Raw genomic sequence first — 21429 nt, forward strand, 5'->3', positions numbered from 1 at the left:
TCATATGACAAGGGTGCCCCAGATGGCATTGGGGGAACAGTAAAAAGAACAGCTCACAGCCTTGTACTGTGAGGAAAGAATATAGAAGATGGGAAGACCTTCTATGAAACTGTCTCTAGTGCTTTGAATGGTGTCAAGTTGTAGGACATCGATGAAAATGACATGATATGACACACTTCTCACACAACCACTCAAGTTCCATCGACATTCCGGCTTGGTCGGGCGTCCCTACACACACAATTGGCCGTGTCTGCGGGTGGGAAGCCGGACGTGGGTGTGTGTCCTGGTCGCTGTAATAACACCTTCTCTGGTCAGTTGGGGTGCCTGCTCGGGGGGGGGGGGACTGGGAAGAATGACGTGATCCTTCCACATGCTATATCCCCCTAGCGAAACTCCTCACCGTCAGGTGAAAAGAAGCAGCTGGTGACTCCACGTATTGGAGGAGGCATGTGGTAGTCTGCAGCCCTCCCCAGATTGGCAGAGGGGGTGGAACAGCGACCAGGATGGCTCAGAAGAGTGGGGTAATTGGCCAAGTACAATTGGGGAAGAAGGGGGGGGGGGGAGTTCCATCGACACAAAACATACATCAGGCCATCCAATCCAGTCACTGTAGTATTCGCTACGGAGTGATGTCGTGTTTTTGCAGTAAGCCATTTATTTGCATGTGCTTCAACCCCAGTGCTTTTGATTTCCATGACTCCACAGAAGAACAGAAGGCGAACAGAACAGAGGTCAGTTCTGATGAACGCACTTCGTCAGAGTCCAGCAAGACAAGTCCTCTGGCACTGTTAGTGGAAGAGATGGAACAGGAGCCCCTGAGAGGTCCAGAGGGCACTATCACAGAGATAACAGTGGACAGCATTAAAAGTGGAGACTGGCTGGCTGTTGTGTGTGATGAGCACTGGTGGCTGGCAAAGGTCATCGTTGTTAATGATGAGCACCAAGATATTAACGTTTCTACACCCCCGTGGCCCGACAGCACATTTTCATCAAACGCATGGGAGGAAGGATCAGCGTTTCTGCCCAGCTACAGCCATTCTAGTCATGCTTCAGGGAAAGTCACCCCCCCCCCTTCAATCCAGACGCACAAGAGAGCTGTACAGCATAGATTCTAAAGTAGTGGACTTCATAGAGGAGAAGCGTGTCCATCGTCTGTTACCCACTACCCAGTTTATTCCGGTCAGTCAAAAAAATTCATCTATCTCCTCATTACAATAGCGTTTCAAAATATTGTAGCTTGGCATCCGGGTAGCGTAGCGGTCTATTCCGTTGCCTAACAACACAAGGATCGCCGGTTTGAGTCCCCGTGTTATCTCCGGCTTGGTCGGGCGTCCCTACAGACACAACTGGCCGTGTCTGCTGGTGGGATACCGGATGTGGGTATGTGTCCTGGTCGCTGCATAAATTCCTCCTCTGGTCGGTCGGGACGCCTGTTCAGGGGGGAGGGAGAACTGGGGGGAATAGCGTGATCCTCCAGCGCGCTACGTCCCCCTGGTGAAACTCCTCACTGTCAGGTGAAAAGAAGCGGCTGGCGCCTCCACATGTATCGGGGGAGGCATGTGGTGGTCTGCAGCCCTCCCCGGATCGGCAGAGGGGGTTCGAGCAGCGACCAGGGCGGCTTGGAGAGTGGGATAATTGGCCGGGTACAATTGGGGAGAAAAAGGGGGAAATAAATAAAACATTTATTTAAATATCTGAGTAACGGTGCACCAATGTTAGATACCTGAGGACTTGTAATATTTCGGTGTTGACATGGTCGTTGTTGTGAATGGACTAAAGTGAATTTTCTGAAAATGTTTTGGAATAAAAAACTTCTTCCTGCGCGACTCGATAGCCGACGCTTACGTCTACTACAAATTCAATAAGAACAAAAACAAAAACAAAACAAAAAATTCTTGGCGCCTTTTGTCCCGGGGTCTCAAGAACGGGTGCTACGAGATGAGTGGATGTCATCAGGTACACTCCAGCAAGCTAAAGAAACATCTCTCCTCTTCCCCTCCTCACCTACAATACACTCTTGTGAAAACTGGAGATTGTAGCGAGGGAACAAAAAAGAGCGAGAGAAGAGTGAAAGTGTGATGACAACCGAGTTTGTTTTCACACCATTGAGGTTCTCTCATTATGCTGCGGGCTGTAGGAAAAGAAACAGCGAGACAGAGAAAGCCACTGCAGCCTATTGAGGTGCAGCCATGGTGAATGGAAACCCTCCAGTCATCCCACTGGCCCTTGTTTCCATTATCTAAAGGCCCAGGCTGCTATTAGCATTCCTCTATAAGTCTGTAATGAGAGGCCGGGGTAAAACCAGTCGGCGGATAAGGTAGACCTGCATATAAGCTGCCCTAATCTGGACCACAGTTGCTATTTTCTCATAGGAAGACTATCGAGCTCTCAGTGAGTGACTGGCTGTGTGAATGAGACGGTGAATGAGTGAATAACTGAGTGACCGAATTGTCATTAGGTGAGCGAGCTGTATGCTCATCCCCCTGCAATAGAGACAGTAAAGCCCCCCCACCCCACCCCACCCCACCCCACTTCACATGACCCATATCGTTATCACAGCCATGTCAATAAACAGCAGCCTGCGGCCTCTTAAGCCCAGTTGACACAAACAGGGAGACCCTCGCGGACAGATCCAACAGGCCCACGTTCAAAAGAGAGCAACTCTCACAAAGCGGCAGAGCCCCCACCTGCACCAGCGGCCCGATAAGTGTGTCCGTTTTCACTTGACATTTTTTTTCCCCCCCCTACTGTATGTTTTTCGCCTAATTGTGTCTACTCAACATAATCCAGCCCCGGACCTCCCCCTAATAACTATAACCACAACCACTTCCCCACAACCCAGATTCACGCTCGATCTCAATAAGAGCAGGAATGTGTTAAAACAGAAACTAGCCTGCTGTTGTGCCACACAACGATCAATGGCCGTCTTTCAGCCCTGGGCCCGCACCCACGTGCCCCTCTTGGATTGTCACAGGGTGGGCCACACATCCACTTACAGGAATACCAAAAACTTGATATCTGTACACTTTCTGTGTGTGTGTGTGTGTGTGTGTGTGTGTGTGTGTGTGTGTGTGTAGGCCAAGGCCTACCAATGGCGTGCAGCAGTATGAAGCACAGACTCTTTCTAGTCTGCAGCTTGATGAGAGAGCGAGAATGAGAGACCAAGAGAGAGAGAGAGAGCGTGAGAGAGAGTGAGAGAGAGAGAGAGAGTGAGAGAGAGAGAGAGAGAGTGAGAGAGAGAGAGAGTGAGAGAGAGCAAGTGAATGAGTGAGCGAGAGAGAGAGAGAGTGAGAGAGAGAGCAAGTGAACGAGCGAGCGAGCGAGAGAGAGAGAGAGCAACCGCAGAACGGCTTGGCATAACATCCCAGTGCAAAACCACACAGTCACAATAATTCCTTTAATAACAACTCCACATAATGCTCTGACTCGGCAGAAAGGAATAAAACAGGGCTTCTGGTTTGTGCTCGACTTCTAACACAGAACATTATCGAGGAAGCAAAACAACAGAGGAGAGGCTTTTCAGCTCTGTTTGTTTCGGCTTGCGAAGGAGGGAGGAAGATTACTGTTAATCGAGAAAATCTGACGAAGAGAGATGTTACTTGCCCCATGACGTGCGTGTGTGTGTGTGTGTGTGTGTGTGTGTGTGTGTGCATGTGTGTTTATAGGAGAGTTGGGAGAAGGGGGGTTCTAGGTATGCTGAAACAGTAGTCGCACGTTTGAGACTTCATAATTTCCCAAGATGAGCCACTGTGGCCTCATAAATACATGGCTGGCTGTGATTTAAAAAGGCCAAGGGTTCTCGGTTACCCTTGCCCCATGCAAGGGTCCATAGCGCTACCTATATTGTGTGTGTGTGTGTGTGTGTGTGTGTGTGTGTGTGTGAGAGAGAGAGAGAGCGATTAAGTGTTCATATGTGCACACTAGCCTGAGTGCATGTCTGAGAATGGAAGAATGGGAGCCACCAGTGGCCAACTGGGGACCACCTCCTTTTCCAGAGACAATTCTCTGGACTCGTTTTTTCCGGCTGGCTGGGTCCAGTTTGTAAGGCCTGGCTGGAACCCTTTCACTTCTGTCCCGTTTGTCTGTGTGCTGGGCTCCCAGCTTCAAGCTCGCCTGCCACCCCATGAATACCAAGCAGGCACACAGACATCAACATAGAACTACACATGGATACACATGCAAACTGATACACACACACACACACACACACACACACACGCACATGCACACAAAGAAAAACATGCACACACAGTGCAAAGCGGACTGCCAGATCCTGGGCTCTATCTCGGCATATTTCCTAAGGGTCAGGCTCCAAGCCTGGCAACCAACTCTCCGTGTGTGTGTGTGTGTGTGTGTGTGTGTGTGTGTGTTTGTCTGCGTGTGTGTGTGCATGTGTGTGTGTGTGTGTGTGCGTGTGAGTATAGGTTTACTGCAGGGCCAATTACGGTAGAACCAGTCAGGCTAATAGCATCTGTGACGTCTTTCCACAACAGAGGCTTCCCCTCTCATTATCTGGGCCAGCATCCTATGTCTCCATCCGGTGACCACCAGTTAGTTATCGCTGACCTGTGAAAACAACTGACCCCGGAGCACAATGGACGATTCTTAGTCCGATAGCTTTCTCAGATGGAATGCCCAGGTCTCCGGCCTCCTGACAGTTTGCATACTGAAGCTACTACAGTGCTGCCTTACATTACGTTTCTTGAGCTACTTCCAGAGTAGAGTTGCTCGGCCCCAGAGGTCCCGTTACAGGTTTTAGAGAGGAATGCCTGCTCCAGAGTCCTATCAAACGGTTAACACATCACTCTCCTATTCTCCCGCCGCCACTTCCAGCAAGTTCATATCACAAAGTGCATATTGTCCATCTGAGTGTCTCAAGCTGTTCACATGTGACCAGAACACATCAAACTCCTCATTGGCAGGATTCTTTACAGACGTCCAAGTGAGAGAGAGAGAGAGGAGAGGGCAAGAGAGAGGGCGAGAGAGAGAGAGTGGGCGAGAGAGAGAGAGATGGAGAGAGAGGAGGAGGAGAGAGAGAGAGAGCAGGAAAGAGAAAGAAGAGAGAGAGTGGGAGAGAGAAAGCGGGGGAGAGAGAGGAGAGACAGAGAAAGAGTGGGTGGAGGACAGAGAGAAAGCGAGGGGGCGAGAGAGGAGAGAGAGAAACAGCAGGAGAGAGAGGAAAGAGTGGGAGAGGGAAGGAGCAGGAGAGAGAGCGAGAGAGAGGGCGAGAGAGAGGGCGAGGGAAAGAGCAGGAGAGGGCGAGAGAGCGGGAGAGGGAAAGAGCAGGAGAGAGAGAGAGAGAGAGAGAGAGAGTTAAAATTGCTGAGTCCTTAAGCCCTCATCTAAACCTGGACCTGCCATCTCCTCCGTGAAAGAGAACAAGTGTCTTGTCCAAACATTTCCCTTTCCAAGCGCTCCTACAGACCGGTCTCTCGACCCTGGATAGACCCATCATACAGACCCGGGAGAAACATGTACAGAAAGAAAAAAAAGAAGAGGAAAACAGAAGGGAGGGAACGGGGGATGTGGGCCACTCTTGGCTGACATCCTACCAAGAGAGAATTCAATTTCTATTTCCTCTCTAATGCCGTCCAGATAAAGTTCCGCTAATCATCCCGCGCTGCTCGGTGTTCTGACTCGGACCCGCTCAGGCCCACTCGGGGTAGTTATTAATATTAGAATGCAGTCCGGTTTGATTCGCCGTAAACACAGAGTCAAGTTTCATCCGGGGGGGGGGGGGGGAGTAAGGATCACGATCATATTCTATTTGCTATCCAAATTGAATTTCGGCGCAATTTCTATAACCGGCTAAAATGCAGCTACGACAAATATTTACCCGCGTGGCGAATACGTTACGGCGCCGCCGCGTTTAATGTGTTTGCGGTCCGGGATTGGATATAAGCAGGTATGGATAATGGATGGGCGGAAGGATGGGCTGTGAAGGTAGCGGGGGGGGGGGGGGTCATTTTGGGATGCATCTTCTGCGGTTTTGCAGCCGCAGCACTGGTAGGGAAATAAAACGCCGCTGCCAACCGTTAATGGGGGTTTTTTTGTTTACCCGGTGCGGCGTGGCCGTAAATCTCGTTTGTAAACAGGAGCCGTGCGAGTACGAGGTCAGATATTAGATAAAATTACACTTCTCGCTCCAAAAAAAAAAAACAAAAAAAGAAGAAGGGCTGCAGTATATTGGGTTTGAAGAACTGTCTGTCAGTCACTCAATAAAACTGTCTTTAAGTGGTGGAGATCCGACTTACGACCACATGTGATATAAGGCATATGCTACCACTTAGTGTACGCAAGTGAACACGATCCCTATTTCATCCACCCGCCTTTTTGTCCCGACCGGTGCCAAAAAGGGAATTTGTGATATTCCGAGGAGAGAAAAGCCAAATAACCCGGGGGGGGGGGGGGGGCCCGTTAGCTGTTGTGCCGTTAGGGGACACAACACCGTCTGTGGTCTGGGGCACGCTCGCACTTTCCAGTCCCGCTCGGGTCTGCTGGATGGGTGAGACTTTTCCGGGACCGACGTTTTGATGTGAAATGTAACACCGGCCCTTCGATCGGAGAATGACTCCTCTGTGCGGACGGCGGCTCGCAAAGTACGAGCGAGTCTCGGTAAACTTGTGAGACTGTGGCGCGCAACGGCTCGATGCAAACGCTCAAGAGACGAACTGAAGGACTTGAAATCCCAAGGTTCTGAGTTATTTTATTTTTATTTATTCTCCCCAATTGTACCCGGCCAATTACCCCACTCTTCCGAGCCGTCCCGGTCGCTGCCCCACCCCCTCTGCCGATCCGGGGGGTGGGGGGGGGGGGCTGCAGACTACTCCACGCCTCCTCCGATACATGTGGAGTCACCAGCCGCTTCTTTTCACCCGACAGTGAGGAGTTTCGCCAGGGGGACGTAGCGCGTGGCGTGGGAGGATCACGCTATTCCCCCCAGTCCCCCCCCCCCCCCTGAATGGGTGCCCCGACCGACCAGAGGGGGCGCTGGTGCAGTGACCAGGACACATACCCACGCCCGGCTTCTCGCCTGCAGACACGGCCAATTGTGTCTGTAGGGGACGCCCAACCAAGCCGGAGGTAACACGGGGATTCGAACCGGCGACCCCTGTGTTGGCAGGCGACGGAATAGACCGCTATGCTACCCAGACACCCACATATAGTCTTACTGACCTTCTGTTATTTGTTTTCTTTGCACGTAGCTCATAATACCATTACTGCATTGATATATTCCGCTACTTTTCCCAAATACAGCTTTATACTTTTTCTTCGTTCATACTTTATATTTGTTCTCACCATTTCATTTTATTTGTTATACTGCTTAGTTGCGCAGTTGATGGAGTTGCTGCAATCCTTATTTCACTGCTGTTTTACATGCACAAATTATGCATGTGACAAATAAACATCTTCAATCGTGAATCTCGACGGAGCTTTGTAAATGCCGCGCTATTCTGTACTCACCGTGGCGGTAATAAGCGGTCCGTGTAGCTGCGCATACAGGAGGGCCTCGTTGACGTGACCCCTGACCGCCAACAGCGCCAGCTCCAGGCTGTGGTCCCCAGCCACCGCGTGGGTCAGCCGCGCCAGTAGGCTTGTGTACTTCCTCCAAGGCTGATCCAGCTCCGACACGCTGGCGAGGCAGCCCCCGCAGCACATTGAGACAGTAGCCCACACAGGGCTTGATCAGTGTCAGGCCTCTGCAGTGGGAGCAGTAGACCATCTTCACCAGGCCCTTGACGCACTCTCTGCTCAGGCCGAAGTGCTCAGTGGCGTTCATCACCTCCTGGCCTTCCTCCAGGGCCAAGCCCAGTAGTCGCCCAGCACCCAGAGCCCCGGCCAGCTCCTGGGCCATGGTAGCCGGGTGAGTGCCGAACGGGTTGATGTCCTGCCGGGTCATGCGGAGGCAGTCACTCCTCTCGCCTCCATCCGCCACCCCTCCTTCCATGCCTGGGTTGACCAGACGCGTGTAGACCAGTGGGAAGAGGCTGTCGAAGAAACGGTGGACAGCCGCCTCCACAGAGACGTTGGCCCCGCGCAGGTGGAGGGAGAGGGAGGAGAACAGCTGGTTGACGTGGGGGAGCGCCCGGCGGGACAGGGGAGAGTAAGTACTCTCCAAAAGGGAACTGAGGTGGCCCTGGGAGAAGGACAGAAGGAACTGGAACGTATCTGCAGCGAGAGAGAGAGAGAGAGAGAGAGAGAGAGAGAGAGAGAGAGAGAGAGAGAGAGAGAGAGAGAGAGAGAATTTCAATCAATTAGTATGGAGTCGGCTAAAGCATTTCAAAATAACATCCATATTCCTCATCACTTAGTAAATGATTGCTGACAAGGCATCCCACCCCCTAACCTTCCTCCTCACCAGACGACCTCGATCAGCGTCAGCCCTTGTGTGGGAGGGAGTATCAGTACCTTGGGTAGAAACCAGTGCTGTGTTTTCATGTAAAGGATTAGATATAGCAAGTCATCGTCCCCATGTCCACATCTCAGATCAGAGAGAAGGCAAAAGAGCGAGGGAAAGTGTGTGTGCGCACATCTCTACTTGTGTGTACTGCCCCCCCCATCTTCTCCCCAATTGTACCCCGCCAAATACCCCGCTGCAAAACTGGCGACGAGGTAACACGTTTTAGGCAGAAAGTCAGACTTAAACACACTTTTCTCGCGGATGTAGAGCGCCAGGTTGCGGCTAACTTAGCTACAGGCTAGCAAGCTAGCTACCATACTGCAGAGGAGGCGCCGCTGCGTGAGGAGGAGGAGGAGGAGTCTCCGCGGCGGAAAGAAAAGGGAGAAAAGAAGGGCACTGACGAAACAACGAGAAGAGATAGGCAATGTGGACTGGCTAAAAAGGAAAATTAGCATAAAGAAGCATCAGTTTAAGGCTAATTGCTGAAATCAGTGGAAAACAACCGATACTGTATGAAAATGGCGGCACTAATTGGAAACACAGGACCGTTTGGAGAAACCACAGAGCAGCGGAGCGCTACACTGAACGCTTTGAGTGTTTTATACTCGGGAGGGCTGCAGACTACCACATGCCTCCACCCATACATGTGGAGTCGCCAGCCGCTTCTTTACACCTGACAGTGAGGAGTTTCACCGGGGGGGGGGGGAAGTAGTGCGTGGGAGGATCACTCTATTCCCCCGAACAGGCGCCCCGACCGGCCAGAGGAGGCGCTAGTGCAGCGACCAGAACACATACCCACGTCCGGCTTCCCACCCGCAGACACGGCCAACTGTGTCTGTAGAGACGCCCTACCAAGCCGGAGGCAACACGGGGATTCGAACCGACGATCCCCATGTTGGTAGGCAACGGAATAGACCGCCGTGCCAGCCGGGACGCCGCCGTGCTGTCTAAACTACAACAGAACTCCATACCGACCAGCGCTACCAAGAGGTGCCGGTCCCGCCATCCTAAAACACACCCGCACTCTAGGATCAGCATCGGGATGTGCCCGAGGCAACCTGATCACGTGTGATTAGCCAGCTAACGACTGTACGGACAGGAGTGATGCACGTGGAGAGGTCCGCGGGCGGTAGCGAGCGCCTCTGACCGCCGAGCAAGGCACCTTTATGTGAAGAAGAGAACGATACGGAAAGAGAGAGGGAAAGAGAGGACACAGGCGAGAGAGAGAGAGAGAGAAATTAAGAATACATGGGAAAAACAGGCCTTTGCACTTCCTCTACTTTTGTCCGAAACTCAGTTTCACCTGTCGGTCTCAGTAGCAGATCCCCCCACTACAGAAAAGAAAATGAGCTGAATAAAAAAAAAAAAAAAATTAATTCAGTAGTAACTTATAAAAAAAAATCGCATTTTTAAAATCAAGCTTAGGGCTCTTTTGTAAGTATTTCAGTAGACTTTATAATGTGGTATGACCTGCCAACAACTGGGAACCGCAGCTGATATGGGATGTTAATATGCTAATATACACACTACATAGACCAAAACATCACCTTCAGGTCACCGAACAACCAACAATGTCCTATAATAGGGGTGTCCGGGTGGCACACGGGGATCGCCGGTTCGAATCCCACTGTTGCCTCTGGCTTGGTCGGACGCCCCCACAGACACAACTGGCTGTGTCTGCGGGTGGGAGGCCGGATGTGGGTGTGTGTCCTGGTCGCTGCACTAGCGCCTCCTCTGGTCGGTCGGGGGAGGGGGAATTGGGGGGAATAGCGTGATCCTCCCACGCGCTACGTCCCCCTGGCGAAACTCCTCACTGTCAGGTGAAAAGAAGCGGCTGGCGACTCCACATGTATGGGAGGAGGCGTGTGGTAGTCTGCAGCCCTCCCCGGATCGGCGGAGGGGGTGGAGCAGCGACCGGGACGGCTCGGAAGAGTGAGGTAATTGACCGGATACAATTGGGGAGAAAAGGGGGGGGGGAGGGGGAGGCAGAAAAAATAAACTGTCCCATAACTCTTTGTGCCTCTGTCATTTCCATGGAAATGACTGACCAGGGGAAGATTTTCCGAAGCAAATTGGCAGACGATGAAGCGAGGGGAGCGCCAGTTGGCATCGGCGCTTTCAAATGTATTTGTTTTAACAATTTTATGGTGCAATGTATTCTCAGTATTAATAAAGAGCAAAGGCTAACTCGAAAAAAGAAAAAGCAAAGCATTTTTTCCCCCCAATACTTTTTTTGGGGGGGGATCCCCCCCCCGTTTTCTCCCCAGTTGTACTTGGCCAATTACCCCACTCTTCCGAGCCGTCCCGGTCACTGCCCCGCCCCCCTCTGCCGATCCGGAGAGGGCTGCAGACTACCACACGCCTCCTCCCATACGTGTGGAGTCGCCAGCCGCTTCTTTTCACCTGACGGGAGTTTCACCAGGAGGACGTGGGAGGATCACGCTATCCCCCCCCCCCAGTTCCCCCACCCCCCCGAACAGGCGCCCCGACCGACCAGAGGAGGCGCTAGTGCAGCGACCAGGACACACACCCACATCCGGCTTCCCACCCGCAGACACGGCCAGTTGTGTCTGTAGGGACGCCCGACCAAGCTGGAGGTAACACAGGGATTCGAACCGGCGATCGGTCCCCTTGGATGTGCCGTGTGCAGAGTGTGCACGACACCGAGCGTGTAGCCCGTAGCCACCGGGACTCCGCTCGCATTCACAAGGTGCAGGGCGGCTGACGCCAAACTGAGCCGTGAAGGCCAAAACATCTATCATTCATAAACATCTCCCCCCCCCCCCCGTGCTCCCTCCTCTCCAGCGCCCTCACTCCCTGCCTCTCCCCTTCTGCCCTCACAGTCCTCCGTTCTTCTTCTGTTTTTATCCATCTATTTTCTCATCCGGTCGCCCCTATTCTCTCCCCCAACTCTTAATAAATTTCCTCTTCCGGGTCTCACCTCCTCCCCCTCATTTCCCATCTTCCCTGAGTGTATATATATGTTTGTGCGTGTGTGTGTGTGTGTGTGTGTGTGTCTAGGACACAGCGCTCTCCTCTGGGCTGTGATGTCAGCCCGAAAGCATGCCAGGACGTAGAGGAACAGCAGCAACTGTAGGGAAATTGAGACAGGAGAGAGAGAGAGTGCCAGCAACACACACACACACACACACACACACACACACACACACACACACACACACACACACACAAGAGTAAACACAGCCCTTTGTGACAATACTGCGTGCTGCAGATGGCAATAAATGCTGTTCTGCCCTATAGCCACCCTACGCTAAGTAAATAATTACATATTCATCAACCGGGTGGTGCTGCCTCCTCCGTAATAAATCTCCGTTAAGCGAGATCTGTGTGTGTCTGTTGGCGCGTCCGGCTCCTCCCAGCCCGCAGACAGAAGGACAACAACAGTCACGTCCTTCTCAACAGCTGCGCTAACTAATATCAGCGGTGCCTATGACACAGGGGGGGGGGGGGGGGACTCCCCACTGGCCCGTAAAAAGGCCAGAACTCATTTGTAACGCATCACAGAACACCACCATGGCCGCCCCGACACACACACATCCGACGTCTCTTGGTTTTTTTTTAAACGCCGGTGCAGGGCGGCGCGTCGTTCTGCACGAGCGGCTGCTTGCGGGGGGGGTGGGGTTGTGCGTGTGTGTGCACGCACCTTTTTTGCGTGTGTCTTTTGTCCGCGTGCATGTTCGTAAATACGCAAGTGTGACCGAGGCAGACGGGCGAAGAGAGAGAGAGAGAGAGGGATAGGAAGAGACAGATGTGCGAATGAATGGGTCGTCAGGGGATTATCAAGGCCGAGGGGGACAACAGACAGACATCCGGGGAGGGCGTCCGGCTGACGCGGACGAGCAGAGCCGGCGAAGAGGTGAAAAGAGCAACGCGGGGAAAAGATCGACCGTTTTAGGGTTCGTCGTATCTCTGGGCACGGCGTGCCGCGGCCGGCGTGAGCGGGAGGGCCGCGGCACGCCGTGAGCGGGAGGGCCGCGGCACGCCGTGAGCGGGAGGGCCGCGGCCGGCGTGAGCGGGAGGCCCGCGGCACGCCGTGAGCGGGAGGCCCGCGGCACGCCGTGAGCGGGAGGGCCGCGGCCGGCGTGAGCGGGAGGGCCGCGGCACGGCGTGAGCGGGAGGCCCGCGGCACGGCGTGAGCGGGAGGGCCGCGGCACGCCGTGAGCGGGAGGGCCGCGGCACGCCGTGAGCGGGAGGGCCGCGGCCGGCGTGAGCGGGAGGGCCGCGGCACGGCGTGAGCGGGAGGGCCGCGGCACGCCGTGAGCGGGAGGGCCGCGGCCGGCGTGAGCGGGAGGCCCGCGGCACGGCGTGAGCGGGAGGGCCGCGGCCGGCGTGAGCGGGAGGCCCGCGGCACGCCGTGAGCGGGAGGCCCGCGGCACGCCGTGAGCGGGAGGGCCGCGGCCGGCGTGAGCGGGAGGGCCGCGGCGTGCTCGCCAGGCCTCGAGGGTTATAACCACAGGACATCCGGCCACGGAATGTGTTCGTAGGCTCGGGTTACGCTGCGTCATACGATGTTATGGTAAAATGACCATGCTCCGAGACGCCGTGACACTCTCCTACCGCCTATCGCCGACCCCTGTAGGCTACGCCGCGTCTATACGCATACACGCGCCCGGCGGCGGCGGCCGCGTCCTGAGAGGCCTGCCAACTTTCGAGGAGCCTTTGTTGTTTTTCAAAAATGCAAATTGAGTGGTTTGGCCCGGTTCCTACGGCTCAGCGAAAAAAATTTTTTTTTCTTCCTGTATATGCGGAGAACAAGATCAGGTACATCGACTTCAATAACGGAAGTGAAGACGCGGGGCTCCTGCCAATCGCCCGAATGTGCAGCAACGCTACCGCATTACTCTGACGAACTCGCTGAAGCGCAGGCCCCGGGCACCCCGCCCCGCTGTAGGGGGGGGGGGGTCCGGCAGACGCGCTGACGGACGCGATAACTCACTCTTACGCCTCTCAAGAGCGCCATCAACCACGTCCAACGCGTCTCTTAGAAATGGGTTTAAGACCACGCCGTTAAATTCCCGGAGAAATAATCGCTCCTCGTCCGCAAGGAGAGAGAGAGACAGATGCACGGAGCAAAGAAGAGAGAGAGAGAGAGAGAGATGGGGGTGGGGGGGTGGGGGGTTAGGGGGAGAGGATGAAAAAAAAAGTAGCAACCCTTCTTCTGAACATGGAAAAACAACTACTGTACAAGAGGACTCCACCTTGTGAACATGTACCAACATCTGGATTCGTTTGGCCCCCGGGTCCCGGCCGCTTCCGCATCTTTCTGCAGCTATCAGTTCAAACGCTCGCCTCCCCCCTAGCCGAAGCCCCGAGACGAGAGTACACCTCTCCATCTCTCTGTACAGCCACCTCCCCACCCCCCACTAACTACAGACCACAACTCTGTCTGTCTCGCTATCTTTTTCTGTCTGTCGTCTTTCAACCCCTCTTCCATTTTCGTGTGGACCCGGTTCCTCGCCCTACGATAAATCAAGTACGATCCCTGTGGGTCTCTCCTCCCCCCCCCCCCCGCCCCCCACCGACACACACACACACACACACTTTTCAACGCTGAGAAATAAGCTGACAACAAGAAAATAAAAACCAAAGATAACTGGCGAAGTTAAATGCCGTTGCACGACAGGCCGTCGGGTCTGATCGGTTCGCCTGACCGCTGGATCCGCGTCTGGACTCGACCGTATTCCGAACCACTCGACAACAGTCGTGGGTGGCTATCGTTACAATCTCAAGTCTGCCACCGCAGGGCCTCCTGGGAAATGGAGTCTGCCGAAAGGGAGGTTTTCCCCCCTTTGTTTTCGCACGAAGCCGTTACCTTTGTTTTGCAAAGAACCCCCTGAACTGTGAAATCCGAAACACGTCATTGTCCGGCGAACGCAACGGGACGGAGCGAACGCGCCTGTTTGGCGCGTACCGACCTGGCAGGGACGCCTGCTCGAGGAGGTACACGGTTCGTCAGGACCAGTTCTGAAACCCAACCTCCTGCAAGGAGCAAACAAGTAAAGCGGCCGACTGGCAGGAGCGATGCAGAGGGGAGGTCTCCTGTCTAGAAGGAGGCGAAATGGACCAGGCGATGGGGCATTATGCAACCTCCTACCGCTAGCGCCATGCCAGCTCTTTCCTCTGACAATGGTTGGCCTTTAATCATATAGAGCTATTTCCACTTGCTGTTGTTCTGCATGGCAACCCCCTTTGCTTTTCTCGTTTAGTTACAGCGAAGAGTGACACAATGGTGCTGCCGCCGCAGTAATGGAAAGACAAAAATAAGCACAGTGGCAGCTCCATGACTTTAACCACCACTATAATGTCCCTCCTTTACGGTTCCCAGTGGGCCCTGATTTCCAGAGGTCACTTCCCCACTGTGTGTGTGTCTGTGCGTGCGTGTGCGTGCATGCACATAGGTGTGTGTCTGTCTGTTTGTGCATGTGCGCATGCGTGTGTGTGGGGTGAACCTTAACGGAGGAGTGCGAGAGAACCTCCACCGCCAGACCACCAGAGCCGGGTTGCCAAAGTCAGCACAGACACGTGGCAGCCAGCAGAAGCTCAAAAGGGCGAGTGCTTATACGAGGATGGCGAAGGCAGCACGGACGAGCCCCCGTGGTGCTTCCGATTATTAAAAAAAAAAACAATTCGCAAAACTTTGATTTTTTTTTGTAATTATGGTTGCCATCTGTGTGTGCGTCTGTGTGCACGTCCGTGTGTGTGCGGTTGTGCACATCGCGCGTGTGTGTGTGTGTGTGTGCACGTGTGCGGTAGACGCAGCAGTAATATCGTGATAATGAGGCAGGAGACACTGCTCTCATACCGCTGAGCTGTGGGGCCGTTCCAAGCTTGAGGAATCGGCTTTAGCCGGACCTGACCAACAACCTTCTCCGGAAAAGCATTTTAATCCCGCCGCGGGCTTGGGTTTCACACAGGTCACCGTACAGAAATGTGACATAGTGACATGTGTGCGGGTTACATATCCGTCTTTCAATTAGTAGAAATACAGAGGGGCCATCTTTCGCCCATTGCTAGCCGGCTTATGTTACAGGGGGTGAGCTGCGATGTCACACAATCTCCCTACCTCTAACCTTTTGGCTAACAGTTTGAGGGTAATAGTCTATTAATAGGCCGATAAATGAACTTGCGGATGTGTCATCCTTCCGTGACAAAACGGGCAGAAGTCGTCTAAAGTGGGAGTCTGACAAATCCTTCAGGCGGCAAGCGGAGCGAGCGCAGACGCTTACACAAACTTGACCCGCGAGACACAGGAGAACACGGCGGACGAAAAAAGGCCTCCGTTCCCACAAACCGCTCCGACCCCTCGCGTAACATCTGACCCCTGCCCTAGATCCAAATTTGCCTGTCTTGTCCCTGTCAGGGAGCTAACAGGTGGGATACAGGGGAGCTTGAGAGCGAGGACGGGAGGGAGGTCGAGGGGATGGGGGGGGCGGGGGGCGGGGGGGGCTCCCCATCTCTCCATCAGCATTCCAGTAATTAAGATGGCAGTCCGGCTATATCAAAATTCTCCAACATAAACAATTCCACAGATGCCAGGGGGCATTTCGGGTTCACGGGGGGCTGCTGCACTGTGGAGGGGGGGGGGGGATTGGTGCTCTTCGCTCTGGCCAGAGGGGGCGAAATATGATCGACGGCTAGGGGACGTAGGAGAGGATGGTGGGGGGTGGAGGATAGAGAGCGTGGGGGACGGAGGGAGGGGGGAGGGTTGCTTGAACGGCTCATACCATAACAGGAGGATGTGGAGGGTCTGACTTGTTGGTGGACTGATGACAGACTGATGGACAGCACCTCTGGCCCCGGGCACTGAGGGGGCCACAAGGCCACGGTGACCCCTATCACTCTGTTTTTTATTGACGTATGAATCATAATGTCATTTTCGGGAGTGCGGCGCCGAGGCGCGGGACAGCGAGTCATCTCCACGAAGCTCTTATAACCCTCGAGAAGTTCAGGGTCTACAGTTATAAAGTAAGATATTTCCACAGAGATGGCAACAGTACATATCTATTTGCTACTCTGACTGGCCACAGCAAGCACACAATAAGTTTATTGTAAGATATAATAAGACATAAAAAAAAGAAAGAAACGAGTTCCACTGAAAGATTTGCGGTCGTAGAAAATAGTTTCTGGATTCTTCTGAAGAAGAAAAAAGAAAGCATCACTATAATACATTGAAGACAGGTTTGCCGCAACTTGGCCACATCCACAACAGTTTGCCGTTTGGGAAAGGCTAGTCATGGTCCTTTGAGTTAATCACTCTTTCCCTGTACCCTTTCCCATATTTTAAGTGGAAACTTACCATCCGAGAGAGGTCCAGAGGGAACCGGCGGAGTTCAGCTTTTCTCGAACAGAAAGAGAGGGAACGCCGAGGCTACCAACGGGCTAACGTGAAACAGAACCTGGACTGGACTTTGAGGTGTGAGAGAAATTCCGAGATGAAAGGGACCTTAATGAAGAATTTTCCACTCTACGTAACAGGTGTGGCCCCTGTTTTCATTTTTCAGCTTTTCTTATTAATCTGGTTGAAGGTTGTTCCCATTAGGGGCCGAAGCTAGTCATTTTTATAAGCCGGGGCACTGATGGATGTGCAATTCAAAGCAACATAAAAATGCTTAGATCACTTTTTGGAGCTTGGAAAAATCCGACCAAAAGGCCAAAAAAACGAGATTAGACGTAAGAAATACTTGAGGGGGACGGACTCAGACTCGTATCGCGGAATCCTAATGGAGGACTAAGATTCGCCAGCGACGGGCTGGGCTGGGCTTTAGACGGTCCAGAGAACAGATCAATGCAAACCCTTCACTCACTCTGGCAGCGAGTGGAGATCATGATCCATCTTGGATCGAATGCAAATCCACCACAAAGGCAGAGCCACGACACCAGAAAAGCAAGGAGGGGGGGGGCAGGGGGGGGTTTGATGGGGGCTATTCCATACATCTCTCTCCTTTATCCTCCCTCTTCCTGTGGAGCGCAATGGAGGGACGACTGTGGGAGCGATGCAGATGCATACGGCCATCCATGGGACCTTTTAATGACACCCTAGGAGCAACAGGAGAGGAGGAGGAGGAGGAGAGAGGAGGGCAAAAAGACAAGAGAAGAGGGCTCAAACACAGGCCCTAATGAGAAATTAGTGGGAGGTTGAATCAGCGCGAAAAGGGGCTTATTGGGTAGAGGTGGTGGAGTGGGTACGGGCAGGGCCGACTCCCAACCTGCCAGCAAGAAAAGGAGCTTAAGGCTGAGGTAATTGCGTGAGTCATGGCCTGCGGATGTGTCGAGGAGCGCGCACACACACATGCACGCACATACAGCAATATACGCGTATAGGCGAATTAAAAACACTTAATAGGAGCGTCAGGCATGTGAAAGTCGCTGCAACGAGCCCCCGGAGAGCAAGGCACACCCTTGCACCTCACTCAAAGGCAGCTGCTGAAAATCGTCTCCGAACCGACGTCCGGATCTGGCCAGCCTGCCCGTCACTCCTTCTTTCCTCCCCTCTAACTACTTCCCCTCGTCTCCATCATTCCTCTCGGCACGTCTATCTTTCGGTCCAACTACACCACCCTTCCCTTCAAACGGGGGGGACCGTGTGTTTCTCTCGGTGTGATAAATAACGTTACGTGAGACCGCCGCATAAAATGGGGAATGGTCACTTAGTCGCTCCCTCCGATTGGTTTGTTCAACATTTCCACTGATGGGCCAACGTTGGGGCCAAAGCGGAGGAGTTTTTTTTTTTTTTCCCCCCGACTTCACAATCCACTCGCACACACAACCGCAAACGCAAACTTACACACACGCACGCACGCACGCACAAAACCTTGGATGGCTCTGAGTCAGAAAGGGACAGACTGGGCCGGTCTGCAGAAAGACGAAACCCGATTAAGCCGGACAGATTACCTCCCAGACAAGCCAGATCCAGTCGGACAGAGAACAGGGCCCGGGAGATGCTACTCCGACTGTTTGACAAAAACGTCTCGGCACATCTAAGTCTCTCCGCGTGTGCTGTAATTGCAAGACTGATGAGGCCTCGTCTCCTCCGGGACCGTTTGCTGAGGCTGGTTGCAGGCAATGTCAGAAATAAGACAATGTCGGGGGGGGGGGGGGAAAAACATTCCCTTGGAAGGAGGAGGAGGTAATGTTGGCAGACAATGAAGGCATACTTTTTGCTCAATTTGATTTCAGCCTAATAATGTAAATTATGGCAGGGAACCTGGGCAGTAGGCTTATGTACACAAGTCCGGTGTTTGTACAGGCAGTGACTTTAATGTTACGCAGCACGGGTGGTTGGCGTGGGGGCCTGGCTGGGGGGGGGGGCAAGAATAACAATGATGATAAACAGTAAAAGGGAACGTGGGGAATGAAGAAGAGAGAGAGAGAGAGAGGGAGGGGGTAGAATTTGTTTTACAGTTTTGTTTTGCGGTGCATGATCCTGGCAGCTGGAGTGTCTTTGAGATGTGAGGGTTCCCCGCAGCGTCAGCCAGCCAGCAAGCTGCTGCCATGATGCCTGCCGGGGCCAAGCCTGGTGGTGTTATGCCTTCACTGCAGACAAAGCAGGGGGGAGAGGGAGGGAGGGGGAGGGAGGGAGGGAGGGAGAGAGAGAGAGAGAGAGAGAGCGAGAGGGTGAAAGAGAGAGAGCAAGAGGAGATAGAGAGAGAGCAAGCAAGAGCGAGAGGAGAGAAAGAGTGAGGAGCGAGAGAGAGCAAGAGGGTGAGAGAGAGAGAGCAAGAGGAGATAGAGAGAGAGCAAGCAAGAGTGACAGGAGGGAGAGAGTGAGGAGCTAGAGAGAGAGAGAGAGCGAGAGGAGACAGAGAGAGAGTGAGGAGCTAGAGAGAGAGAGCAAGAGCGAGCAGGAGCGACTGGGGGGAGCGAGTGAGGAGATAGAAAGAGAGCGAGCAAGAGTGAGAGGAGAGAGAGAGAGAGTGAGGAGCTAGAGAGAGCGAGAGAGCAAGAGTGACAGGAGGGAGAGAGTGAGGAGCTAGAGAGAGAGAGAGAGAGTGAGGAGCTAGAGAGAGAGAGAGAGGAGAGAGAGTGAGGAGCTAGAGAGAGCGAGAGAGCAAGAGTGACAGGAGGGAGAGAGTGAGGAGCTAGAGAGAGAGAGAGAGAGTGAGGAGCTAGAGAGAGAGAGAGAGGAGAGAGAGTGAGGAGCTAGAGAGAGCGAGAGAGCAAGAGTGACAGGAGGGAGAGAGTGAGGAGCTAGAGAGAGAGAGAGAGAGAGAGAGAGAGAGAGAGAGAGAGAGAGAGTGAGGAGCTAGAGAGAGAGAGCAAGAGCGAGAGGAGAGAGAGAGTGAGGAGCTAGAGAGAGAGAGAGAGAGAGGAGAGAGAGTGAGCGAGGAGCTAGAGAGAGAGAGCAAGAGCGAGAGGAGAGAGAGAGTGAGGAGCTAGAGAGAGAGAGAGAGAGGAGAGAGAGTGAGCGAGGAGCTAGAGAGAGAGAGAGAGAGAGAGGAGAGAGAGTGAGCGAGGAGCTAGAGAGAGAGCAAGAGCGAGAGGAGAGAGAGTGAGCGAGGAGCTAGAGAGAGAGAGCAAGAGCGAGAGGAGAGAGTGAGGAGCGAGAGAGAGAGAGAGCAAGAGCGAGAGGAGAGAGAGCAAGAGCGAGAGGAGAGAGAGTGAGGAGCGACAGAGAGAGAGCGAGCAAGTGCAACAGGAGAGAGTGAGGGGAGAGAGAGAGGAGAGAGAGCGAGAGCAAGAGGAGAGAGGGAGAGTGAGCAAGAGATAGAGAGAAAGAGAGAGATGAGAGAGAGAGAGAGACAGACAGACAGAGAGGAGAGACAGCGACAGAGAGAGAGAGAGAGACATCTTGAAGGAAAGTGAAAGAGAGAGATGAGAGAGAGAGAGAGAGAGAGAGAGAGAGAGAGAGAGAGAGAGAGAGAGAGAGAGAGAGAGAGAGACATCTTGAAGGAAAGTGAAAGAGAGAGATGAGAGAGAGAGAGAGAGAGAGAGAGAGAGAGAGAGAGAGAGAGAGAGAGAGAGAGAGAGAGAGAGAGAGATGAGACAGACAGACAGACAGAGAGGAGAGACAGCGACAGCGACAGAGAGAGAGAGATGAGACAGACAGACAGACAGAGAGGAGAGACAGCGACAGCGACAGAGAGAGAGAGACATCTTGAAGGAAAGTGAAAAAGAGGGGAGAAAAGAGAGGAGGATGAGTGTGAGAGAGAAAGATGAAAGATGTGTGTGTGTGTGTGTGTGTGTGTGTGTGTGTGTGTGTGTGTGTGTGTGTTGGTACAGTAGCTCAGTGTCGGCCACAGAGCAGAGTGTGGTTGAATCAACATTCCCCAGCCCTGAGAAAAAGACGCACATAAACACTCAAACAGACACAACCGCCGCATTCAAACACACCTGAGCACACGCTCACACCTTCAAGGAACGCTCGCTCTGACCATCAAACCTCCCTCCCTCCCTCCCCTTTCTCTCGCTCGCCCTTTCAGGCCGAACCCCCCCTCCCCCCTCCCCTCCCCTCCCCGTTGGGTTTTTCACACATCGGTGATGAGGTGAGAGGGCCGGATGAAAAGCAGGGGTAATTAGGCTGGTCTCAAAGTGTGACTTTACAACTGGGAGAGGCTCTTTGAGCTCTCTCTCTCTCTCTCCACCCTCTCTCTCCCTTTGTTCTCCCCCCCCCCCCCGGGACCGCGAGCACGCCACCGGCTCCGCGGAGGACGCATCCTGCAGTGTGTCATCCCGCCACGCGTCGTGTCTGCGCAACGCACGAGAAAGGCGCACACTCTCAGGACACTTACAACCACAAGGCCGTCGTTTGTGTGTAACTTTCTGATGCCCGGTAACTGCGGTGGTGCTGTGACCACACAGAACCACCCCCACCCCACCCCCGAGACCCCTTCAAAATGAAGCACGGCCGCGAGCGCCGTCGTGTCGGTGTCGCCTACGAGTTGGTTCGGCCGCGCCTGCTTCCGAGCCACGACGACAATTTTGCCTCTTCTTCAAAAACTTTCCGCCACCTGCCTCCGTCCTCCTTCCACGTTTAGCTGCGATGGTGAGGACCTAAAACAATCCCAGGC

The 21429-nt window shown here is 53.7% G+C and overlaps 1 protein-coding gene across 1 annotated transcript in view; it reads right to left on the minus strand.

The window, feature by feature from the left end:
* LOC130124455 (glypican-5-like) overlaps positions 1-21429 on the minus strand; it is a 142006-nt gene that overhangs the window by 102560 nt on the left and 18017 nt on the right. The window contains 2 exon segments of the mRNA XM_056293909.1: positions 7465-7647; positions 7649-8169. Of these exon segments, the coding sequence (XP_056149884.1) occupies positions 7465-7647; positions 7649-8169 (704 nt within the window).

Source organism: Lampris incognitus, chromosome 14 (assembly GCF_029633865.1).
Source record: "Lampris incognitus isolate fLamInc1 chromosome 14, fLamInc1.hap2, whole genome shotgun sequence".
NCBI lineage: Eukaryota > Metazoa > Chordata > Actinopteri > Lampriformes > Lampridae > Lampris > Lampris incognitus.